This window comes from Megalobrama amblycephala, linkage group LG14, assembly GCF_018812025.1.
Source record: "Megalobrama amblycephala isolate DHTTF-2021 linkage group LG14, ASM1881202v1, whole genome shotgun sequence".
NCBI lineage: Eukaryota > Metazoa > Chordata > Actinopteri > Cypriniformes > Xenocyprididae > Megalobrama > Megalobrama amblycephala.
This window is the reverse complement of record NC_063057.1, coordinates 32,777,559-32,800,784: the sequence shown is the minus strand read 5'-3', so window position 1 is coordinate 32,800,784 and position 23,226 is coordinate 32,777,559. Positions and strand designations below refer to the sequence as shown.

General features: G+C 38.3%; 1 protein-coding gene across 1 annotated transcript in view; it reads left to right on the top strand.

Moving 5' to 3' along the window:
- The first annotated feature begins 791 nt into the window (after positions 1–791).
- The window catches only part of LOC125244429 (verrucotoxin subunit beta-like), a 29,954-nt gene continuing 7,519 nt past the window's right edge, over positions 792–23,226 (top strand). Inside the window, exons 1-3 of the mRNA XM_048154515.1 lie at positions 792–1,004; positions 11,882–11,974; positions 20,875–22,581. Coding sequence (XP_048010472.1) covers positions 11,884–11,974; positions 20,875–22,581 — 1,798 coding nt within the window. The 5' untranslated portion in view covers positions 792–1,004; positions 11,882–11,883. The remainder of the gene's footprint in view (positions 1,005–11,881; positions 11,975–20,874; positions 22,582–23,226) is intronic.

The following is a 23,226-nucleotide window of genomic DNA, read 5'->3' as shown; positions in this document are numbered from 1 at the left end:
ACACTAGTGTGGGGTGGATGTGTCTGTTTTGCTCTTGATATTTTAGAGCGTGACCTCTTCATTGCTGTGCACTTTTTTTCTGCACAGTGGTTGATTTGTAGTTTGTACCACCAAAAGATTCTCAGAGTTTTCGTATTTCCTATTAATTTCCTATGGGGCCATTTTTAACCGCAAAGGAGCCAAGTGTGACTTTTTCTCCTGACCCTTTAACATATCTGAATCATGTCCATGATTTTTGTGTTCACAGAGCTAATGCAACTAAAGTCACCAAGTGTCATCCGTTAATGTTAAATCGTTAATCTAATGAATTAGTTTTGTAATTAAAATGTTAATTTTGTAATTAATATATGTGCTTGTGTGTAGTTTATATGTGTTTCATCTAAGATTGAAGGTCTATGAATCTACTTTATATGACTGTGACTGACAGGCGTAAAGCTCCACTTAGGACAAGATAAGAGCGAGGGCATGAGTGAAGTACAGCCTTATACTGATGCACTATGTTTTATACACATCTTATGAGATATGGTGGACATTCATAGGCCTATTAAATTTGCATTATTTTCCTGTTTTTACATCATGAAAATCTATAAGACTTTAGTTATATGTGAGGCATATATGACATATAGGATTGAAAATACATACATTTTATGCAATTTGTATATAGGTTTTTTGCAGCATATACGTCCCTTATAATATTCTGTTGGAACATATAAGAATCACAGATGTTTTTAACAAAACCTTTCCATATGGGAAAACACAGGAGGAAGTGGTTTAGTCTAAAAGGTTTATAGAGCCAGTTAATCACCCTCTTGTTGAGCAATACTCTGTCTAAACAGATATATTTCTGTGGAAGTTTTCTTCCAGTGAAAATGCCTAAAGGAAACTTTTCCTGAACAACAGTACTATAAATATGACCGAAGAACGCAGTTGGCTTCAGACTTCAACTGAAGACATTACCAGACGACTTCATTTCTTAACATAGCGAATACACACGAGGACTCCAGGTGAGACACCACTTTAAAATGATACGAACAGGTTATGCTATGACAGTGTGAATAGTATGGAGTTAATATTGTGCCATAATTAAACAAACAAATCCAGCATTTTGTAAACAAACACAATCTGCTTTGCAAGGGAAAACTCGACTTACAAACATGCAAACAAACAGAAAGTGATTGAACGAAAATGCAGAGTAACAAATATATGTATTGTTTTACAAATATAAATTAATGTGCCTACATCATATTTCACAAATAAATACAAACCATCCTACAAATGGCATGTAATCTGTGAACAAACACCAAATCTAGTGCATACAAACACACACCTGTCTGTTACGATTGTGAGACACTTGCCTTTTTATGAGATCTCTAAGTTTGATTTTCTCACAAATGCAGATGAGCAACTTCCTCTTCCAAAACAGCAGATGGCGCTTTGCTACAGGTCAATTTACGCTAGTGTCTTGAGAGAAGCCCTGAAACATCCATTTATAATAATAATAATAAACTTTGTTTTATAGTGCCTTTAAAAGTTGCACCTCAAACCACTTTACAAAAACAGACGGTAACACTTTAGAATACTGATCCTTCATTAATGAATAACTACACAGGAACAAATGAGTAATGCATTATTAACACTCTAGTAACTGCTATTAACTAACAATAAACTCTGATTAATGAATTAGTAAGTAATAGTGCTCAGTTGAAGGTGGTAGTTCACTATTAACTAATCACTAACTACTGTTTTTTCATTCCTCTCAGAGAACTACTAAGAACTACTATATACACGTTCATAATTAATGTGCATAATGCATAATGTATAATTAATTCTAAAGTGAAGGTCATGGTAACACACTAGTAATGACTGAAGTATTACCAAATCCTTCAGAAGGAATTACTAATTATTTGGATCAGTATTCTAAAGTGAAAAGCATGATAACTCTCTAGTAACTACTGAAGTCATTGTAAACTTTTGAGGTTTTTGTAAAGTATTGGATAGTAATAACTCAAGAGTTACTATATAACTCTAAAGTAACTACTAATTATTTGGATCAGTATTCTAAAGTGAAGATCATAGTAACCCACTAGTAATTAATTAAGTGTTACTACATCCTTCTAAAGGAACTACTAATTATTTGGATCAGTATTCTAAAGTTCAATTCAATTCAATTCACATTTATTTGTATAGCGCTTTTCACGATACATATCGTTTCAAAGCAGCTTTACAGAGAATGCATGTCAACATCACAATTTAAAGAATGCAGTTAGCAAATAATGTAATAATTTAGGCAATTAATTTACAATCACTGTTAGCAGTTTAATTGAAGATAGAATCAATGAGCTCCTGGAAAAATGAATTACATTAACAATAATTAGGATATAGAAATTGTGCAATGTGAATGTTGATCCAGATGATTGCGTCTTCTGAAGTCCTCGCAGGAGCTGGCGCCGTCTCTTCACAGGTGATGGTCATCTGAGGTCTTCTTAAGAGGCTGGATCCAAACTGAAGCTGAAGTCCTCTCTAGTCACCTCGGGGCAGGTGTCCCGAGGTAAAACAGAAAAGCAAATGGAGAATAATTAGCGTAGCTGCTGTTCATAACATTAAGCAAAGATAGTCATGTGCAATTGATCTGATATGAGATGCATTATGTGAACGCTTGGCTAAAGAGATGCGTCTTTAATCTAGATTTAAACTGGGTGAGCGAGTCTGAGCCCCGAACATTATCAGGAAGGCTATTCCAGAGTTTCAGAGCCAAATGTGAAAATGCTCTCCCTCCTTTAGTGGACTTAGCTATCCTAGGTACAACCAGAAGTCCAGAGTTTTGTGATCTTAAAGAGCGTGAAGGATTGTAGGGCGATAGAAGATCGGTTAAGTACACAGGAGCTAAACCATTTAGAGCCTTATAGGTCATTAGCAATACTTTATAATCGATACGGAACTTAATGGGTAACCAGTGTAGAGATGATAAAATTGGTGTTATATGATCATATTTTCTTGACCTGGTAAGAACTCTAGCAGCTGCATTTTGTACTAATTGTAGCTTGTTTATTGATGAAGCAGGACAACCAGCTAATAATGCATTACAGTAATCTAGTCGAGACGTCATGAAAGCATGAACTAACTTTTTTGCATCAGAAATAGATAACATATTCCGTATCTTAGCAATGTTTCTGAGGAATATGAAATATGAAATATGATTTTCAAAGGACAAGTTGCTGTCTAATATAACACCCAGGTCTTTAACTGTCGAGGATGGAGTAACAGTACATCCTTCTAAATGCAGATTGTAGTCTGAGAGATTCTGTGTCTCAGTGCGAACGCAGCACTGAGATCAAGTAACACTAGTATTGAGACACAGCCTTGGTCAGAAGCTAGAAGCAAGTCGTTTGTAATTTTAACGAGCGCAGTTTCTGTGCTATGATGAGACCTGAATCCTGACTGGAATTTTTCATAGATAGCGTTTTTTTGCAAGAAGGAGTACAGTTGGGCCGACACTACTTTTTCTAGTATTTTAGACATAAATGGAAGATTTGAGATGGGTCTGTAATTTGCTAATACATTTGGGTCTAATTGTGGTTTCTTAATGAGAGGCTTAATAACTGCTAGCTTGAACGGTCGTGGGACGTGACCTAGAGATAAAGACGAGTTGATAATATTGAGAAGAAGCTCTTCTGCTACAGGTAACAGTTCTTTCAGTAGTTTAGTGGGTATTGGATCTAGTAAACATGTTGTTGGTTTAGACGCAGTGATAAGTTTATTTAGCTCTTCCTGTCCTATAGTTGTAAAGCACTGCAGCTGTTCTTGAGGGGTGATAATTGAAGCTGAATCACAAAACTCTGTCAAAGGTTGTACATTTACAATTGTATTTCTGATACTTTCGATTTTCTCAGTAAAGAAATTCATAAAGTCATCACTACTAAACTGTAATGAAATGTTTTGTTCTGGTGATGTCTGTTTATTTGTTAATCTAGCCACTGTGCTAAACAAGAACCGTGGATTGTTTTGGTTATTCTCTATGAGTTTGCGGAGATGCTCGGCCCTGGCTGCTTTTAGAGTCTTTCTATAGCGGGACGAACTGTCTTTCCATGCGATTCTGAAGACCTCTAAACGAGTTTGTCTCCATTTGCGTTCTAGATTACGAGTTTCTCTTTTCATAGCGCGAGTAATACTGTTGTACCATGGTACAGTATTTTTCTCTCTAACCTTTTTTAATCTCATCGGTGCAACAGCATCTAATGTACTAGTGAAAATGGTGCACATGCTGCTAGTCATTTTCTCGAGATCATTTGCGTGTTTAGGTACGATGAGCAGCTGAGTGTTACATGTGCACTCTGTTTTGGACTCACTCTGGACTTGTTGTTGTTCTATTTCCTGCCACTAGTCATTCACCATGGTTACTGATCACCTCATCATCACATCCAGCTGTGTCTAATCACCCACCTTGTTATCCCTTGTATATAAGCCCTGTGTTTCCTGTCATGTGTTGTCCGGTATTGTTTGTGTATACGTTGGTGTATGTTCCTGTGTGTTCCTGATCTCTCCTGATCTCTCCTGATCTCTCCTGATCTCTCCTGATCTCTCCTGATCTCTCCTGATCTCTCCTGATCTCTCCTGATCTCTCCTGATATCTCCTGTTGGATTTCCTAGTAAAGACCTGTTTTGACTATATTTCCTCGTCGTGTGCTTTATACATCAGCCTATTGTAACACTGAGACAGATCAGGCAGTTTATTTGTGAATTTATCTATAGTTGTCGGGAGAATTGTTCTGCCTAGTCGATATCGCGGCGCAATTTGACAAATATCATCAGTATGCAGTACGCATGTTACAAGGTAGTGATCAGTGACGTCATCACTTTGCGGTAGAATTTCTATATCGGTTGGATTGATTCCATGTGATATAATTAAATCTAGTGTATGATTAAGACGGTGAGTGGGTCCAGTGACGTTTTGTTTGACCCCAAAGGAGTTTAGTAAATCTGTAAACGCAGCCCCTAATGCATCATTTGTATCGTCTACATGAATGTTAAAATCTCCAACAATCAGCGCTTTATCGACGTTGACCAATAGATCTGAGAGAAAGTCTGCAAACTCTTTTAGGAAATCAGCATAAGGCCCTGGAGGTCTATAAACGGTAGCTAAAGCAAGAGATAGTAGCGACTTTTTACTTATATCTGAGAGTGTAACATTTAGCATAAGAATTTCAAATGAATAAATTTTTTCTAGATCCTTTATTTTTATTGTTAAACCTCACAATTCGGGGAATAGACACAGTTTCTATAGACTGTACTACACTCACATTTCTATCAATTAAGTGGGCAGAACACAGACTGTGATTTGAGGTTTGACTTACTAGTCATACGGTGCGAAGCGTCTTTGAGATGTTCTCCGACAGAAGATCAGCTCCGATGCTGCTGGGGTGCAGGCCATCAGCACGGAAGAGCCTAGGACGCTCCCAGAAAAGATTCCAATTATTTATAAAGAGCAGCTTCTGTTCGTTACACCAAGACATCAACCATTCATTTAAAGCAAATAATCTACTGAACCTTTCATGTCCTCGTCGGTACGTCGGAAGCGGTCCGGACACGATGATCCTCGTCGCGGGCGATGTGGCTCGTACCGTCTCGATCAGGCTCCTGAAGTCCTGCTTCAGCACCTCCGTCTGCCGCAGCCTGGTGTCGTTCACCCCCGCGTGCAGCTCCGATGGTCTCAGCACCGTTGAGGATCGCGGGAACCTGCGCAGCGACATCGAGAACACGAGCACCAGGAAAACAGTGACTGCGCACCTTACCTTTGGCTGTGGTAGCGTGAACATGGCGGACGATGGAGTCTCCGATGACCACGGCGTCGCGTTCCGCCTCGCGAAGAGGGGAGAAGCGGTTCCGTGTCGAGACCTCGAAGATCGGGGGCGGCGGAGGAGAAGAGGTCCTGGTCCGAGGCCTGGCTCTTGTCTTCCGCTGCTGAAGCACCCAAGGTCCCTGGTGAGACGGCGCCGGAGTGAACGAGTGCTGGGATGAACGCGTTCTGGGAGCTCGGGCCCTGTGCAGAGAAACACACGGCGTAGAGGAAGCAGGAGTGTTAATATCGCGCTGTAAACTTACCGAGGAGCGGTGAGCGCCAGCACGGGAAGTTTCCAGCGCTGTCTGCCGCTCGCGTAGCTCGGCCTGCTTCTCGAGAAGGGTCCGGATCTGTCGCTCCACGTCCTCCAGTTCCAACTGCACCGCATGCAGCTCAAACGTGTCTTCACCTGCACACAAAGGTAGAGAAGCATCCGATAAACTCGCCATTAGAATAGATGAACAATAATATAGTGAGAGAAGAGTACAAACGCTAGAGTGACCACGCCGCTATTGCTAATGGGCTAAAGCTAATAGCGAATGTTCAGGAAGTCGGATAAAACCAGCGATATCAAGGTAATCCGAGTGTTTTTTATATAAAATAATGTTGGGGATGTGTTCCCCCACTGAAAAAGAAAGAGTGATAGGTTATAAGTTTGATTTTAAGAGGCAAAAACAAGCAATTAGGAATCAGCTTGACGAAGCTCTAGCTCAAACAGCGCGGCAGCAAAAAACAGGAAGTGACGTCAAGCCACTTGATGATATCTGAAGATCATAGTAACCCACTAGTAATTAAGTGTTACCAAATATATCATAAGGAATTACTGTACAAAACTTCAGCGTACACTGATCATCTTCACTGCATGTACAGTACCGGTCAAACGTTTGTGAACATTAAGGGTTTTCTTTTAATGTTTTGAAAGTCTCTTAATCTCACCAAGGCTGTATTCATCTGATCACAAATACAGTAAAAACAGTAATACTGTGAAATATTATTGCAAAGTAACTGGTTTCTGTTGTATTGTTCAAAATGTAATTTATTCCTGTGATCAAAGCTGAATTTTCATCATCATTACTCCAGGCTTCAGAGTCACATGATTGAAATCTTCAGAAATCATCATACTCACCTGTTCACCACTCATTTTCATCAGCTGAAAACTTCTTGTAAACTTTTTTCAGGCTAGTCTATATGTAATTATATTATATAATGAATGCGATGCATAACTTTAAACTGGATTAATTTATATCTCGAATTTACAGAACAGATCTTTATTCTCGACAGGCCTTCTTCCCAGATCTCATCAGACACGTCGTCGTTCACGTCAGTAGACCAGGCTGTTTTAAGGTGTTTGGTGCATATAGGTGCTGTAAAAGCGTGAACAAAACCAGATACCAAATGTCTAGTTTCAGGATTAGAAGATAAAAGTTCATGAATAATATGGTTTTCAGGTTTATTTATAAAATGTGGAATATTCTTCTTAACATTAAATTTGCAAATAACGGAAGAAGTGAGACTGTGGGAGTACAAATGTATTTTTAAGTTGCAAAAAGGATGCAAATTGATCTTCTTTATAGAGATAGCATAAACCCTTTTTTCTCCATCCTGAGAAGGCTCCATCAATCCGAGAAGGCTCAAACGAAGGATTGCATGATACTGGTGTATTGATTGAGACCTCTGGTAGTTTATAACATTTTTTGATCTGATTCAAAATCTTCAAAGAATTTCTCAACGCAAAATTACTGCTGCCTAATTTACAGATAGATTTACACTCTGTAAAAAGTAAAGTTGGGAGAGAAGACTCTGGCACTGACATAGCCTCTGCACGAACCCATAGAGGAGAAGTCTCAGGTAGCATGTCATCCAGAATACCCCTTTGCCAGAAAGTGAGAGCCCTGGCATTTGCTGCCCAGTAATAATGCTTAAAATTGGGAAGCCCAAGGCCTCCACAATCAGCAGGTTTTTGCAAGTGGGCTTTTGCTATGCAAGGTGTTTTACAGTTCCATACAAATGAAAGAATAACTCAATCAAGTTGCTTAAAAAAGGTTGCAGGCAAATAAATAGGGAGATTTTGAAAAAGATATAGAAACATAGGAAGAGTAACCATCTTTATCATATTTACACGGCCAATTAGTGATAAGGGGAGCAGTTTCCAGCTTTCAGTGCTTAAAGTTTATTAATCATGTCTAAAAAATTTAATTTAAACAACGGTTCTTTGGAATTTTCAGACCGAGATATGTAAAGTGATCATCCACTATTTTAAATGGTATGCTGCTCAAAAAGGTATCACTTAAGTTATTCGTTAGGGGCATAAATTCACTTTTACTCCAATTAATTGAGTATCCTGAAAGTTTACTAAAAGTGTCAATGTAATCTAAAATTTTCGGGACAGAAACCACAGGATCTGTCAGACACAGTAAAAGATCATCTGCATATAAACTTATCAGACTTTCAGCACTGCCCAAAGAAATTCCATGGATATGTGGATGGGTTCTAATTCCTACAGCTAATGGCTCGAGTGCAATGTTAAAAAGTAGAGGTGATAGAGGATCACCTTGTCGTACACCCCAGTTCAGCTGGATCTAATGCCATTGGTCAAAACAGATGAGGACGGATGGAAGTAAACAATTTTGATCCAGTTGATAAATTTGTCGCCAAATCCAAACTGTTTCAAAACCTCAAACATATATGGCCACTCAATCTGAGCGAAGGCTTTTTGGGCGTCTAGTGAAATAATGGCTGCAGAATTGTTGACGATCTGCATATAAAATATTAAGAAGTAGGCGGACATTACAGAATGAAAACCTTCCTGGAATAAACCCAGTTTTGGTCAGGATGGATAATCGTTGAGATGTGTTGTGCTAATCTGGAAGCCAATATTTTAGTCAAAACTTTTTGGGTCTATAATTGGCTGGATCTGTCTCAGGTTTTCCTTTTTTCAGAACTACACAAATATTTGCTTCATACAAAGAATCAGGAAGTTTTTTCCTTTGAATTGAATCCTGTAGCATTCTCAGCATATAAGGGCCCATGCTGAAATCCAATGTTAAATATACATATTTAAAATGTAAAATTCACATGTAACTCCGTAAGTATGTTTACGGTTTGATGTCATTTTTACAGTATTGTTCTGGTAACCACAGCTGCCGGTATTTTTCCGTAGAAACAACGGGATTTTTTTTACAGTGCAGCCTCTTACTAAAAGCTTTAAAAAATTCGCAGCCAAACCCATCCGGGCCGGCAGCTTTCCCAGATGGAAAAGCATGAATTGCCTTTAATAAATCCTCAACTGAGAGTTCAGATTCTAGGTCAGACCTAGAGGATTCACTAAGTTTCGGAAGACTTAATTTAGAAAAAAAAACATAATTATAATTATGGTCCGAATCTGTAATTTTAGAAGTATATAATTCAGAATAAAATTCCCTGAAACATTCATTTATCTCATTGGGATTAGTTATTAAAATGCCTGTTTTTGATTCATCATGTGAATTGCCTTCTTAGCTTGTTCTCCCCTCAGTTGCCTTGCAAGCAACCTTCCAGGTTTATCCCCCAACTCAAATTTCTTCTGCTTGAGTTTGAGGAGAAGGTTACTTATCTGGCCATTTAGGATAGAATTATACTCATACTTTAATTTTAAGGTCTGATTATAATCAGACTTTGAGAGTGACACTCTATATGCTTGTTCGAGCACTGGCAATTTTCCGAAGTCTACTATTTAAAGCCCGCTTTTTAGACGACTCAAATGATATGATATGGCCTCACATTACGACTTTACAAAGTATCCCACAAAATTGAATCTGAAACCTCTCATTGTCGTTAGTCACAAAAAACTCATCCATTTTTCCAGTTAAATATGAAATAAAAGTTGAATCTTTGATTAGCATTAGGTTGAAACGCCACGAGTAATTTAGTTTTGGCAAAACACTTTTAATTTGGAACGTAACTGGGCTATGATCAGATATTAATATATTATGATATTTAGTATTACTAATATTGGAAACCAATTCAAATGTAACCAAAAAGTAGTCAATACTAGTGTATGATTTGTGGACATGAGAGTAAAAGGAATAATCTCTATCTGTCGGATGCTGAAGCCTCCAAATGTTGACCATATTTCTAGATTTGATTAGGTTGTTAAGTGTTTGTATGGAGGTAATTGTAGGTGGTGGTTTGATGATATATCCATATAAGGATCTAAGTAACAGTTGAAATCTCCACCTACTATTACATTTGAAGAGTTTACATCAGGAATTACACTAAAGATTTTGTGAAAAAATTCAAAATCATCAAAATTGGGGCCATATACAGTATATTAAGCAAAGTTATTGGGAGAGAATTAATATGCCCAGATACCATTATATATCTACCCTGAGGATCAGCAACCATGGAAAGTCGAAAAAGAAGATTCTTACGAAAAAGAATAGTTTGGCATTGAATGGGGCCTGGTAAACCTGCGATATCCGGTTGGTCCTGAGTCTGCACTGATGAGTTACACTAAGTTGGGTTTCCTGGAGAAATATTATATCAGCTTTGAGTGATTTCAAATGTGCAAACACTCTACTTCTTTTAATTACATGGACAAGCCCTCTTACATTCCAAGAAGCCAATGTGATAGCTTCTCCCTTAAAGGGATAGTTCACCCAAAAATGAAAATGTGATGTTTATCTGCTTACCCCCAGCGCATCCAAGATGTAGGTGACTTTGTTTCTTAAGCAGAACACAAATGATGATTTTTAACTCCAACCGTTCTAGTCTGTCAGACAAATAATGGGAGTGAATGGGAAGGAGTTTTGGAATCAACGCTGCAACAAACTCGGTCGGTCTCCCTTTCTCCTCTCCCTCTGGGATACCAATTATTTTTAGATTGTTGCGTCGAGATCGCCCTTCTAAGTCATTGACCTTCTCTCTAAGAGCTTTATTGGTCTTCTGCAAATCAAAGTCGCTTCGAGAGAGCATAAACGGCCCTCGTGAACCAGTGTTTGACCTTCAACAGTCTCCACTCTCTCCGCGAAATCCCGTACCGATGTCTGTAGAGACCTAAAGTCTTCCTCGAACTTGTCAAATTTATGGTTGCAAGAATCCTGTTTGATATCTTTTCCCACATTAACGGTGTATCATCGTCAGTAGAAGCTTGACTCGTCGAAGCTTGGGATTAGCTTCGACACAACTAGCCAATGGCTGAGGGCCAGAACTTTTCAAGGCTTTTGCTGATTTTAAAGGTATTTTGCACATCAAGGTGCTGACCAATTGAGAGATACAAACTAAACAGAAGTTCACAAGACATGTATATGAAATAAAAATAAAGACAGCGTCTAGTTTCTCTCATTTAAAAACTTGGTGTGGAGGAGCTCGATGAAACACGTCTACTCCATGCACACCTCAGCAGCGCCCCTCTGCCCGCACACATTTGTGAGAAAATCAGACTTTGAGATCTCATAAAAAGGCAAGTGTTTTGCAATCGTAACAGACAGGTGTGTGTTTGTTTGCACTAGATTTGGTATCTGTTCACAGGTTACATGTCATTTGTAGGATGGTTTGTATTTATTTGTGAAATATGATGTAGGCACATTTATTTATATTTGTAAAACAATACATATATTTGTTACTCTGCATTTTCATTCAAACTGACCTTTGTATTTGCACATCACTTTCTGTTTGTTTGCGAGTCTAATTTTTTTTTTTTTTGGCAAATCAGGATTTGTTTGTTTAATTATGGCACAATATCAACTCCATAAAATAGCCACCAACAGATTATGAGGTGTTTAGATCTCGACAGTATACAGGAAGACTCAAAATGCATTAGGAACAGAAATATGTCTTCAAAATATTAATTTCACCACAGGCAATGGTTAGACGTTATTTATTGGATTTCGTTCAGTGAGGGAAGGATTTATGCCTTTATTTGTGTATGGATTTTTATAAACACTGAATTAGAATTCAAACAATGTGAGAAATAATGAAATTAGTAACAAGTAAAAATTATTTTTTAAGTAATTATTAGACTTTAAATGTATAAATATCCCCCTTGTTCATTGTTATTTACTGCAGTCATGGAATCAAAGCCCATAGAAGTGGCAGCTCTGGGAAGACCTCTGTTTCCTGGTATGCTGTATGACTGCCGCAGTGATACCTTCATTCCAGGTGCTGTAAAATGCTTTTTACTCCCTTTTTCACCCAAATGTGAATCAACAAAACCGTACATGTGTGGTCATTTTGAGACATAAGCACACAAATATTACATTAGTACACTTACAGATGTAACCGGTGGCTCGCGCAGCCATCGACACCGGTTATGAAAAACTTTGTCTGCGTTGTGTAGCTTTGTGGTTGTTGGACACGGGACAGCAGTAAGCAGCTCGTTGGATCTTTTATTCTGGTACAAAAGAACTTATGCAGCCTCTGTGAGTCAATTGCCCTTGTTCTCTCTATCAAATAAATATGATGTACACATCATGTGTTGACTATGTGCTCATTTCCACATATTAAGGTCAAAGACAAAAATAAACTCAAATAGTCAAGCCAAGTCATCTTCATTTATATATTGCTTTTGTTGGAAACTTTTTCCTTGTCGAAGCAGAGACCAGGAGACATTGGGGGGTTGGGGGTTGGGTGTCATGCTCTTGCGCGTGCCTCAAAACAGCTACGACCATGGGCGTCGGAACCATTGTATGTGGGTGGGACAAGACCCACCCACTTTTTAAGACCAATGATATTGGACCCACTCACTTTAACCGGTGTTATGAAATATTCGGTGTCTGAGATTTTCGGTGACACTGGGCGGAGCTTACATGAATATTCACGAGTTTCCTGTTTTGAGTTAAAGCGCCACTGAAAATGTTAGTGGACTGTCCTTGGATCACAGAACCGTTTTCTGTAACGTGATTGTGTTTCCGTGTCAAATGAATTTATGATTCTTTTTTTATTAATAACGTTTATGTACGCTCAATAGATTGTAGGTTACATTGTGTCGTGAGATATACTTTAGTAGTGATTACGGCCACTGGTGGTCTATCGTTAGGAAATGAGTCAACAGACATCGAGTTTGTTTGTTTTAGCTGTTTTGATTTTATTTTAGTTCGTTTGAGAAGATGACTTGTATAAATGTATCTGTGGTGGCATAATAAAAGCTTCAGTTGTGATTGTGTCATTCCCTATTGCTTTCTCAGATAGCCTGCATAACTTTAACCAGACATTATTATTTTTAAAACACATTGAGAGTTAGATTTATGTTCCGTTTATGTTTTTGACTTGCATGAATTAATGTAAACCTTCTTTATCCTTTTCTGCAAAACACACAATGCTCTCTATATGAATAGAAACATGATGAGACAGTGATATTAGCTTCCCTGCAGCACTTTCACAAGGTTTTATTTTAATGCGCTTTCCACAACAATTAAAATGTTAAAACTGAATTACAAGTGGTTAAATTGATCAGCTACAAAACTAAAAGTTACTAATGCAGGTTTAATTTAAAAATATTTATATGGAGAAGACAATTGGCAAAAGTATGAGGAATATTATTGTTATGTGGATAATCAGACATATATTCATACTACTGTGATTGTTCTGTCATTTCTTAATTGCTTTCTCAGTTGCTAAATAATTTTAAAGAGACTTTATTAAATCCTAAAGTGAAGTGTTATTTTTTTCATATTATAAGGAAACATTCTCAATCTTTTTTCCCACAAAATGATGCATTTCATTGACAAAAAAAATTTTAATGTGGAAAAAACATGAAGCACTGTGAATCAGGATTCAGTTTAACAGTGTTGATATGAAACTATGGAACTAAATGAGAAAACCTGCAGTATATTCACAATGAAATGTATTAGTTCTATTCTACAAGCTTTCCATAACAATTAACATTTTATATAGAAATTCAAGTCTACCCAGATTAGAAGTGCTTCTGCAAACTAGGAAAGTTCACTGCTGCCTTCACCACAGGAGTTTATAATTAATATTATTATGCTACCATACATTTTGCCAAACTTTCAAAACTATATGCTTAAAAGACTCAAGGTAATACAGAAATAGGCTACTTAAAATGCTATTGGCTCGTTTAGCGAATCCTAACGACACCTCTGGCCAATCATTGGCTGTGTTCATATCAAACATAGCTAACACATGACACGACACAACACAATATAGCTTATATATAAAATCTTGTGCATCAATAACAGTTAGAATATAAGCTTGACATCGTTTAACGCTGAAACATATGATAATTACCTTTAATGTAAGCCGAAGAGCTTGCACTAACACTTTCAGTGGCGCTTTAACTCAAAACAGGAAACTCGTGAATATTCATGTAAGCTCCGTCCAGTGTCACCGAAAATCTCAGACACCGAATATTTCATAACACCGTCTCTAATTCAGCATTTGTCTAATCCCCCTCAGGTGATGTTTTTTAAAACATCGCCAAGTAAAACGCTGCGTTTATATAGAAATATCTCTTTACGACCACCACAAACGGAACACTTTTCAGACGCGCATTCTGACTTTGCCTCAGCGCCAGGTGCAAGTCAATCGAGGTGCAAGTCAATATAGGTGCATATTGACAGGTGCAAGTCAATATAGCCTACTGTGCTCGAAGCGTGAACCCAAGAATTGCTCGAGCAAATGCGCCGGCCCGCGCTGCATATTACTTTATTATATAGGTTAAATAAAGCGCTAAAGAAACTACGGGCATGCACCGTCGTTATTCTGTTGTAAATGAAGTCATGAAATTACCAAACATGCGATTAAAGCTGCCTCAAAACTGTGCATGCATGTATTTGTTGACATGGTTTTAAAGTTATTGTTATCCAATTTGTTGGCCTTAAAACATCTTAAAATGCATATATGTACACCAAGGAAATCACAATTTTCACGGGGGGGCATGCCCCCCAACCCCCCCTAGCATAATACATTTTGTGACCTCGGTAATTATAAAACCCTGTTTACGGCCCTGCTTCTTTTCTATCTAACGAAATCAAAGGTAATCGTGTATTTCTCCAGTTGTGCGCTCTTTGGGACTAAACTTTGTATGAACTGTGTGATCAATGTGTGAAAGAGCAAAAACGCGATTGAATGTAAAGGTTTGTGTCTCGTTGTTCTATTCAAAAAAATCAATAACTACCGATTGATCTTGGCACTTTATCTATCTATCTATCTATCTATCTATATATATAATTGCAAAAAAAAAATTGGAGGGAGGAGTCGGAGGACCCACCCACATTTTTTTTTGCTTCTGACACCCATGGCTACGACTGTATACACTACTTCATATAGGATAAGTCACTAAACAGGATTTACCCTATTATACATTGTCAACATGAATTGATAGGTGAAACAACAAACAGCCACCCACAAATAGTCTATAAGCATCAGGCTGTCTTTGAGTTCACAAGAACAACAGTTAAAGTTACTCGTCAGGCTACAGAAGAATAATATAATTCCTCCGTTAAATTAGGTCGAATACATTGAGAGTCACAAAGACCTATAACAACACAGCCACAACCAGGGGCGTAGTTTGCGGGGGGGATGGGGGGGAGGTAACCCCCCCAATATTCAAATCCATCAGTTACAACCCCCCCAATATTTCAACATGAAAATCACAGTAGATCTATACTAACATATGTATAATTCATTTATTTTGTAACAATAATTTTGTTTCTAATCGAATATGAGTTTGTCATAATAAATTAGTCAAAAAAGTACCCTTCCATTGAACCGATTGGTAACGCCCAACCAATGCGCGTCGCACTTTCACCACAACAACGCGAGTGGTGCTGAGAGCACGGGTAGCACCAAAAAATGAAGAGAACTGTTGCCCAGCCAACTATATTAAACTTCTGTTCAAAGAGGGACGTTAAAAAGAATAAAGCATGTACTGAGAAGGAGGTATGAAAACTTTGTAATAGCTAGGTACACTCCACATATATTTTAGTTAGCTAATCCATTGCAATTTAGCCATAACTATCAGTGCAACTGTAACCAGTTACCAACACAGCCATCTGTTTTGTTACTTCATTTTTCAATAGCGTCTTATCAATGACAAAAGTATTCACATCGGTGTTTGTTTTCTTCCTTAATTAATCTGATTTTGAACGAATTGGCTTGAATGAACGATTTAAGTAGCTCACTCATTGAAACGTCGAATCGCTGCCACCTACTGGCGTTTTCAAATTTTAACATAATTTCTTTCTTTTTAGAATCACTCCGTTATGTTAGAATTTGATGAATGGTTATACATAAATTCCATAAAGTTATGATAGATAGATAGATAGATAGATAGATAGATAGATAGATAGATAGATAGAGAAGAAATAAATTATCCAAAAACGCTATACACATAAAAAAATAATAATAATTAAAAAAAATAATATCAGGCAGCATACCAACGCTCAACCCCCCCCAATGTTGAAACCAAATCTACGCCCATAATTGTGAATAACATGCCTCGTCTTAACACAGGTCTGGGGTCAGCTTTCTTTTGCTGTTCGAGTTAACATATACTAAACATGAGTGGAATTTGCACCGCAGCGCCCCCACACCTTGATGCTCATGACAAGAATAGCATGTATAGTTATCTTTATTGAAGAGAATTAGGTTTAAATCGCCGTCATATATGAACGAATGATACTTTTGCAATTTTACACTTAATAATCCACGATGATCACATTACACAAAACTGAAATTGCACATCAAAATAACACATTGTCAATATTTTTTGAGACCCCCCAAATTTTTACAAATCATGTTTTCAGGGGAGCCCATGTCTTATTAAGGGGAGCCGAGCTCCCCCTAGCTCCCCCGTAGTTTGAACCCTGTCTATAGATATACTGCTATATCTGCAGTACCATTATCGCCCACAGGAGGGGAGACTTCAAACAAATAAATACAACATAATGCCTTATTTTATGGAATTCACACATATAAACTTTAAATTAAATCTTCTTTTTCGTTGTGTCTAGTCACAGGTCCTTCATATCATCTGGATACGGCCTGGATCCGGTTGACTATGGTAAACCTTGGGATAAACAGAGAGAGACTAATATTAGCGTAGATGCCATTCTTATTCTGATGTAACAAGTACATCTGGTGTTATAGGAAGTGTTCCCGGTTCCAGCTGACCTAATTTATGCAGCCTAATAATCCTTTAACGGATTTGAAAATATAAATTGATAATGTGTTATGTGTATGCCAGGTTAAAGAGATGCGTTTTTAGTCTAGATAAACTGACAGAGTGTGTCTGCATCCCGAACAATGCTAGGAAGATTGTTCCAGAGTTTAGGTGCCAAATAGGAGAAGGATCTACCGCCTGCGGTTGATTTTGATATTCTAGGTATTATCAGCTGGCCTGAATTCTGAGATCGTAATAAACGTGAAGGACTATAATGCATTAAGAGCTCGCTTAGGTACTGGGGGGCTAAACCATTTAGTGCTTTGTAAGTAATTAACAAGATTTTAAAATCTATACGATGTTTAACAGGAAGCCAATGCAGTGATGACAGAACTGGGCTAATATGGTCATACTTCTTAGTTCTAGTAAGAACTCTAGCTGCTGTGTTTTGTACGAGCTGTAGTTTATTTATCAAGCGGGAGGAACAACCACCCAGTAGAGCGTTACAGTAATCTAACCTCGTGTCTAAACACATTGTTCATTTAACAATAAGTTGAAGGAACATTGCATTTGTGCTGATTTGGGGAAAACGGCACTCTTGCTCATGTGATATTGTAAAACAACTACATCTTATAATATGATATAATGACAAAAAATCGTCGGGGCAAAAAATGCCCATGTATCTTGAATTTTGAGGGCATATAACTGCATGCATATCTACATCACACTGAATAAGACGAGTAAAGAAAACGCGGCAGGCTACTTATTAAAATAATCACCCTTTATTTAAATATGTGAACACAGAAAATCGCTGTTAACAGGTTAACATAACATTTCCCATTCCATGACTAGTAAAATAATCGCAATTTACTCTCTGTAAAATGGCGTAATGACGGACACAGAGGTCACGCTGACTGTAGCTAGGCAAATCCTGTGGATTGGGCTGTCTAAGGAGCCGAAAAACTCCCATACTGTCGAGCTTACTTTACTTTTTTCGGGTGTGGACAGAGCCTCTCACTCTCCCGCTCGGAATAGCTGCGCGCGCTGCGTCGTCTTCTTGTTTGACAGGCGTCAGCGTTAAAACCTGTTAACCTGCACTGGTGCGCTGACGCACCGAAGCTTCTTTGTTAAGTAGTTAACAGTTAAGCTCAAATTAACTGTTAGATTTATGTAATTACCTTGACAAACTATACATCATTAAAAAGATCTAAGACTCGAGCTTCAATTTTTAATCTTTATTTTACTCTCAACATCGTATAGTGACCGTTATTTGTTAATATGCGCCGGGAGTTATGAATATGAGAAACGGAGTCGTTACCTTTTCATTGAAATATGAGCGTCAGCTTCAGCCATTGAGAAAAAAACTCTGTACCATCATCATGAAAAAACTTCACAAAATAACATCTCTCGGGGCTTTTAGCTTAAAAGCATGCACATTTGGAGAAATATTGATGGACTGTCATACGTTTGTCAATTTTCTATACAGAGGAGTAATTTTTATTCAATTTTTACCCAAAACACGCTGTTGTCGTCATATGAGCGCTGTATACACTGACTACTGTGTTTTTAACTCATACCTGCAGCCGGAGGGCGCTCTGTGCACCTTTAGTCCACAAATAACACATGAACGAGAGGCAATCATGTGACATACACGGAACTAACAGAGGCTACCAGACATCGCTATAATCATTGATATAAACATTACAGAACGTCACTTTTGAAAGTAATAAATACACGATTGTGACGATATGTGGTTTATCTGTGTTCTTCACGCCATGTCAGGTATTCATAATAGTAGATTATATTTATAATGCAATGCTAATCGAGATAGCTTTTCTCATTGTGCAGAATAGCCTAAAATGATATATTTTCTGTCTGATTTTTGATCCGAAGCCACATCACATCACAGAAGGTTATTTAAAACAATCGACTAGTAAGTTTGGAGCAAAAACGTGGTTTTAATCTTATAAATTGTCGTGTTTTGTTGGTGTGCTAAGCTAACATGCTAACGAGCCCAGAGATGCACCTGTTCTGAGCTAATGCAAATAAATCATTTTGAATCGTAAAGCTCACTTTTTTTCCAAGAAGGGCATTAGATACAGTTTGAAAGAAGGTGAAGTGAGAAGTTTGGTGAATGAAATGAGGGATTAAATCATCTTGAATAGAACATCAGTAATTATAATAGAGACAAAAGAAAAGAATAAGAGCCATAAGCTGGCTGGAGAGGTGTGAATGTGTTCATGGGAGACTGAAACTGAATGGGACACTTAGCACCACAAACACAATATAGACAATACCCTTGAAGAGATGACAATAAACATCAGTTAACATTTTAGAGTCCTTTCTAAATAAAGTCTCATGACATGGTCTTGAAAAACATGTAATAAAACTCAGCGTTTTAAACCTATCATCTTCAGATTTGAAATATAACATGGTCAGACATGTGGCTTTAGCTGCAGTGCATTTCTAGATTGCCACAAGGCCAACTTCACTTTTATTTTCATAAATATATTTCATAAAATACATTTCTAATAACTTTTCAAGATTTCCTAGCTATTTTTAATTATTTTCTTCATTGTGACAATAATTAATTATGAGTTTACCATAAACTGCAAAGTGTCTGCTTTCAAATGAGACCTTACTTATGCTTTTTGTGCAAAGGGTTCATGAACTGTATCTGTTTTAGTTTGGGTATGTCATTTTTTGGGATTTTCCAAAAGTGGGGGTGCTGGCTAACAGGTTAAGGTGCAATACTGCCACCTGAGAGCTCAACCAGGTACTGGCGCTGGAGTATTTACATGTCATGAGATCATAAGAGTCCTATTCATTTTAAATATTGTGGTTATCGTCAATACCGGTCTATTGTCACGCCCTAAATTAACACAATATCGATATTTCATGCTTTGAATATCACGGTTATCGCCAATACCGGTATATTGCGACACCCCTAGTTCCTAGCTGACGACGAAGACTTAACAGAGCAGCCATCAAGTGTTAGACAATATTCTAGGTTATTACGTGAAGCAGTTTTCGGTCCAAAAATTAGAATCTCTGTTTTTTCTGAATTTAGTAGTAGGAAATTACTGGTCATTCAGTTTTTTATATCAGCTATACATTCTGTTAATTTTGTGAATTGTTGAGTTTCGTCAGGGCGTGAAGAAATATAGAGCTGAGTATCATCAGCGTAACAGTGAAAACTAACGCCATGCTTCCTAATGATATCTCCCAAGGGTAGCATGTACAGAGTGAAAAGCAACGGTCCTAGTACTGAGCCTTGTGGTACTCCATATTTAACTTGTGATTGATATGACATCTCATCGTTTACTACTACAAACTGATAACGGTCAGATAAGTATGATTTGAACCATGCCAATGCAATTCCACTAATGCCAACATAGTTTTCGAGTCTATTTAAAAGAATGTGATCAATAGTGTCAAATGCAGCACTAAGATCCAGTAACACTAATAGAGAGATAATAGATTAATAGGGTAAAATGACAAATAAATGACACAGGTAAGTAAAATAACATTATACATATACATTGGAGTGAAAATATAGACATAAAAGCAATAATTACATTAAAGATTAAATAAGATTAAGAGGAGCCAAATGATTCCTACCTTTCCCATTCAGTTACAATGTAGAAAGGGAAGAGGAGAAAACAGAAAATTGGAAATAACCCTAACCCTAACAGGAAACAGGAAATTATGTTTGCTTATAATATCACATCAATTTAAAGGGAAATCACTTTTCAATCACGCAGTCACATCAGGAATATGCAAAAAAAAAAAAAAAAAAAAAATTTGTGTCAACTCTAATCAAGAATACATATATTTAACAGTATACTTTCTGTACCCGTTACATAGATACAAAATATTACCTTCAACAGTACATTGTGTCCTCATGTGTAACTGTTAAAGCCATTTCTCATTTCAGGTGTTACTCTATGGGATAAGAAGTCACTGAGTGAAGATTTGGACAGTCATCCACAGCCCATGACAGATGTGAAGTTCAGTAGCTCCGACTCTCTCTCTAGTAAGTCCAGTCTCCTGGATGTAAGTGCTTCCCTGAAGACCAGCTTCTTGGGAGGGCTGGTGAAGGTGGGAGGATCTGGAAAGTTTCTGAGTGACACCAAATCCTCAAACCAACAGTCCAGAGTTACAATGAATTACAGTGAAACCACCAGATTTGACCAGCTCACCATGACTCAGCTGGGCCAGATCACCTACCCTGAGGTGTTTGACCAGAAAACTGCAACTCATGTGGTCACAGCTGTACTGTACGGAGCTCAGGCCTTCATGGTGTTTGATGAGACATTTTCAGAAGAGGAAAACCAGCAGGAGATTGAGGGAAAACTGAATGTCATGGTCAAGGCCATCCCTGGATTTTCTATTGGGGGAGAAGGAGCTCTAGAAATGACAGAGGAGGATAAGGAAGAGGCTGAGAGCATCTCCTGCACATTTCATGGTGATGTCCGTCTTGATCAGAACCCCACCAATTACATGGAGGCCCTGGAGGTGTACAAGACGCTCCCGACTATCCTGAAGGAGAATCCACAGAATGCAGTTCCAATAAAAGTCTGGCTCTATCCTCTCTCTCTTCTGGATTCAAAAGCAGCTCAGTTGGTGAGAGAAATCACCGCCCATCTGGTTTCCAACACTGAAGATATAATAGAGGGGCTGTTAGAGGCAGAGAGGACATGCAATGATCTCTCCAGAAATCCACTGGTAAATGTTTTCAGAGACGTCAAAGAGAGGCTCAGTTTATTTCAGGGCTCTCTCAACATTTACAAAACAGTGTTCATGAAAGCAGTGGCCAAGGTCTTGCCTGCTATACGAGGAGGAGAGACAGAGGAGAAGTCACTGGCAGACATCCTGAAGATCCACTACAGCTCCCCTTTCAAAGCTGACATGCTTAACCAGTGGTTAGATGATGCCAAGTTTGAACTTGACCTCTTGAGTTCTCAAATCAAGAAGCTGAAGGGAATCAAAACTGAAGACTCAAACCATCTCAAGATCCTCCTCTCTGATCCTGATATTGATGTTGTGGTGTGCTTGACCTTCACATCTCTGAATTATAAGGACCAGTATCTTTCAAACCTGAAGGAGTTTCTGGAATCTGATGCGTTTAAAAAGCTAGATGAGGTAGTGAAAAAGAGCTCTAGCACTTCAGCATCAGAAGAGTGGTCCAACGATCTTGATGATGTCTTAAAGATGAGAGAGAACTTATCTCTTTTCAGAAGTTTTTCTGAGACTAACAAAGATGAAAAGACATACAGATTCATTATTTCCGCTATCTCCGATTCATCCAGTCCAGGCTCCTCCATCTATCTGTATGAAAAAGGGAAACTGACAGACAAAAAGTTCCAGCCCGTGTCGAAGCCTCCCCCACCAGAAGTGAAGGAAGTGAAGGAGCGCAGTGTGTCCCTGAAACTGCAGAAGTCCCCGACTGGAGAAACTGTGCAGTACAGAGTGGAGTACCAGCAGGTGAAAGAGGAACAGTGGCTTGTCAAAAACACATCTGATGAAGATTTTACTCTGACTGGATTGGAGTTTGGACAGCAGTACTTGATCCGCTACAGGATTGTGGGTAAAGTGGGAGTGAGTGAAGCCAGTGACACTATCAGCCTCATACCGTCTTCAGGTAAGTGTCATATGCACTTTTTTGCATTAAACTTTATCTTTAAAATATATAAATATATAATTTGCTTCACTCACACAGTCAATTTGTAACGCAGAGTCAGCAGAGTGAGGATCCATCTGCAGCTTAATTTTAGCCAGAGTCAAACAGTACAGGGTCGAGACGCAGCAGTGGCAGTAGAGAAGGCAAAACTGAATCGTAAACTGGGACAGGCTTGGGTCGAGGCAGGCGGTTAACATACACAGTCCAAAAATTGGGCAAAAGATCAGGGCAGGCAGCTTACAATCACAGTCTATTAAACAGGCAATAGTCAGGGCGGGCAGCAGAGAATCAAACAACAGGAAACAGTCCAAGATCAAACACAGAATAACAATCCACAATCTAAACTCTCAGAAATGACCACCGTATCAAATCAATGTGTGTGGCGTGCTTAAATAGTGTGTGTGTGTGTGTGTGTGATGAACTGCATGTGTGTGTGCAGTCAGTCCCAGGTATGAGGGCTTATGGGAAATACAACAGTATTCTGGTGAGAGCTCCCTCTGATGATCCGGAGGAAGGGAAGAGGGAGCCTCACCTGTAACACAATCTTTGTTTTGACCACCATATTTCCTAACAGGTGGCTATTAATAAATGTGTAACAAGTTGAAA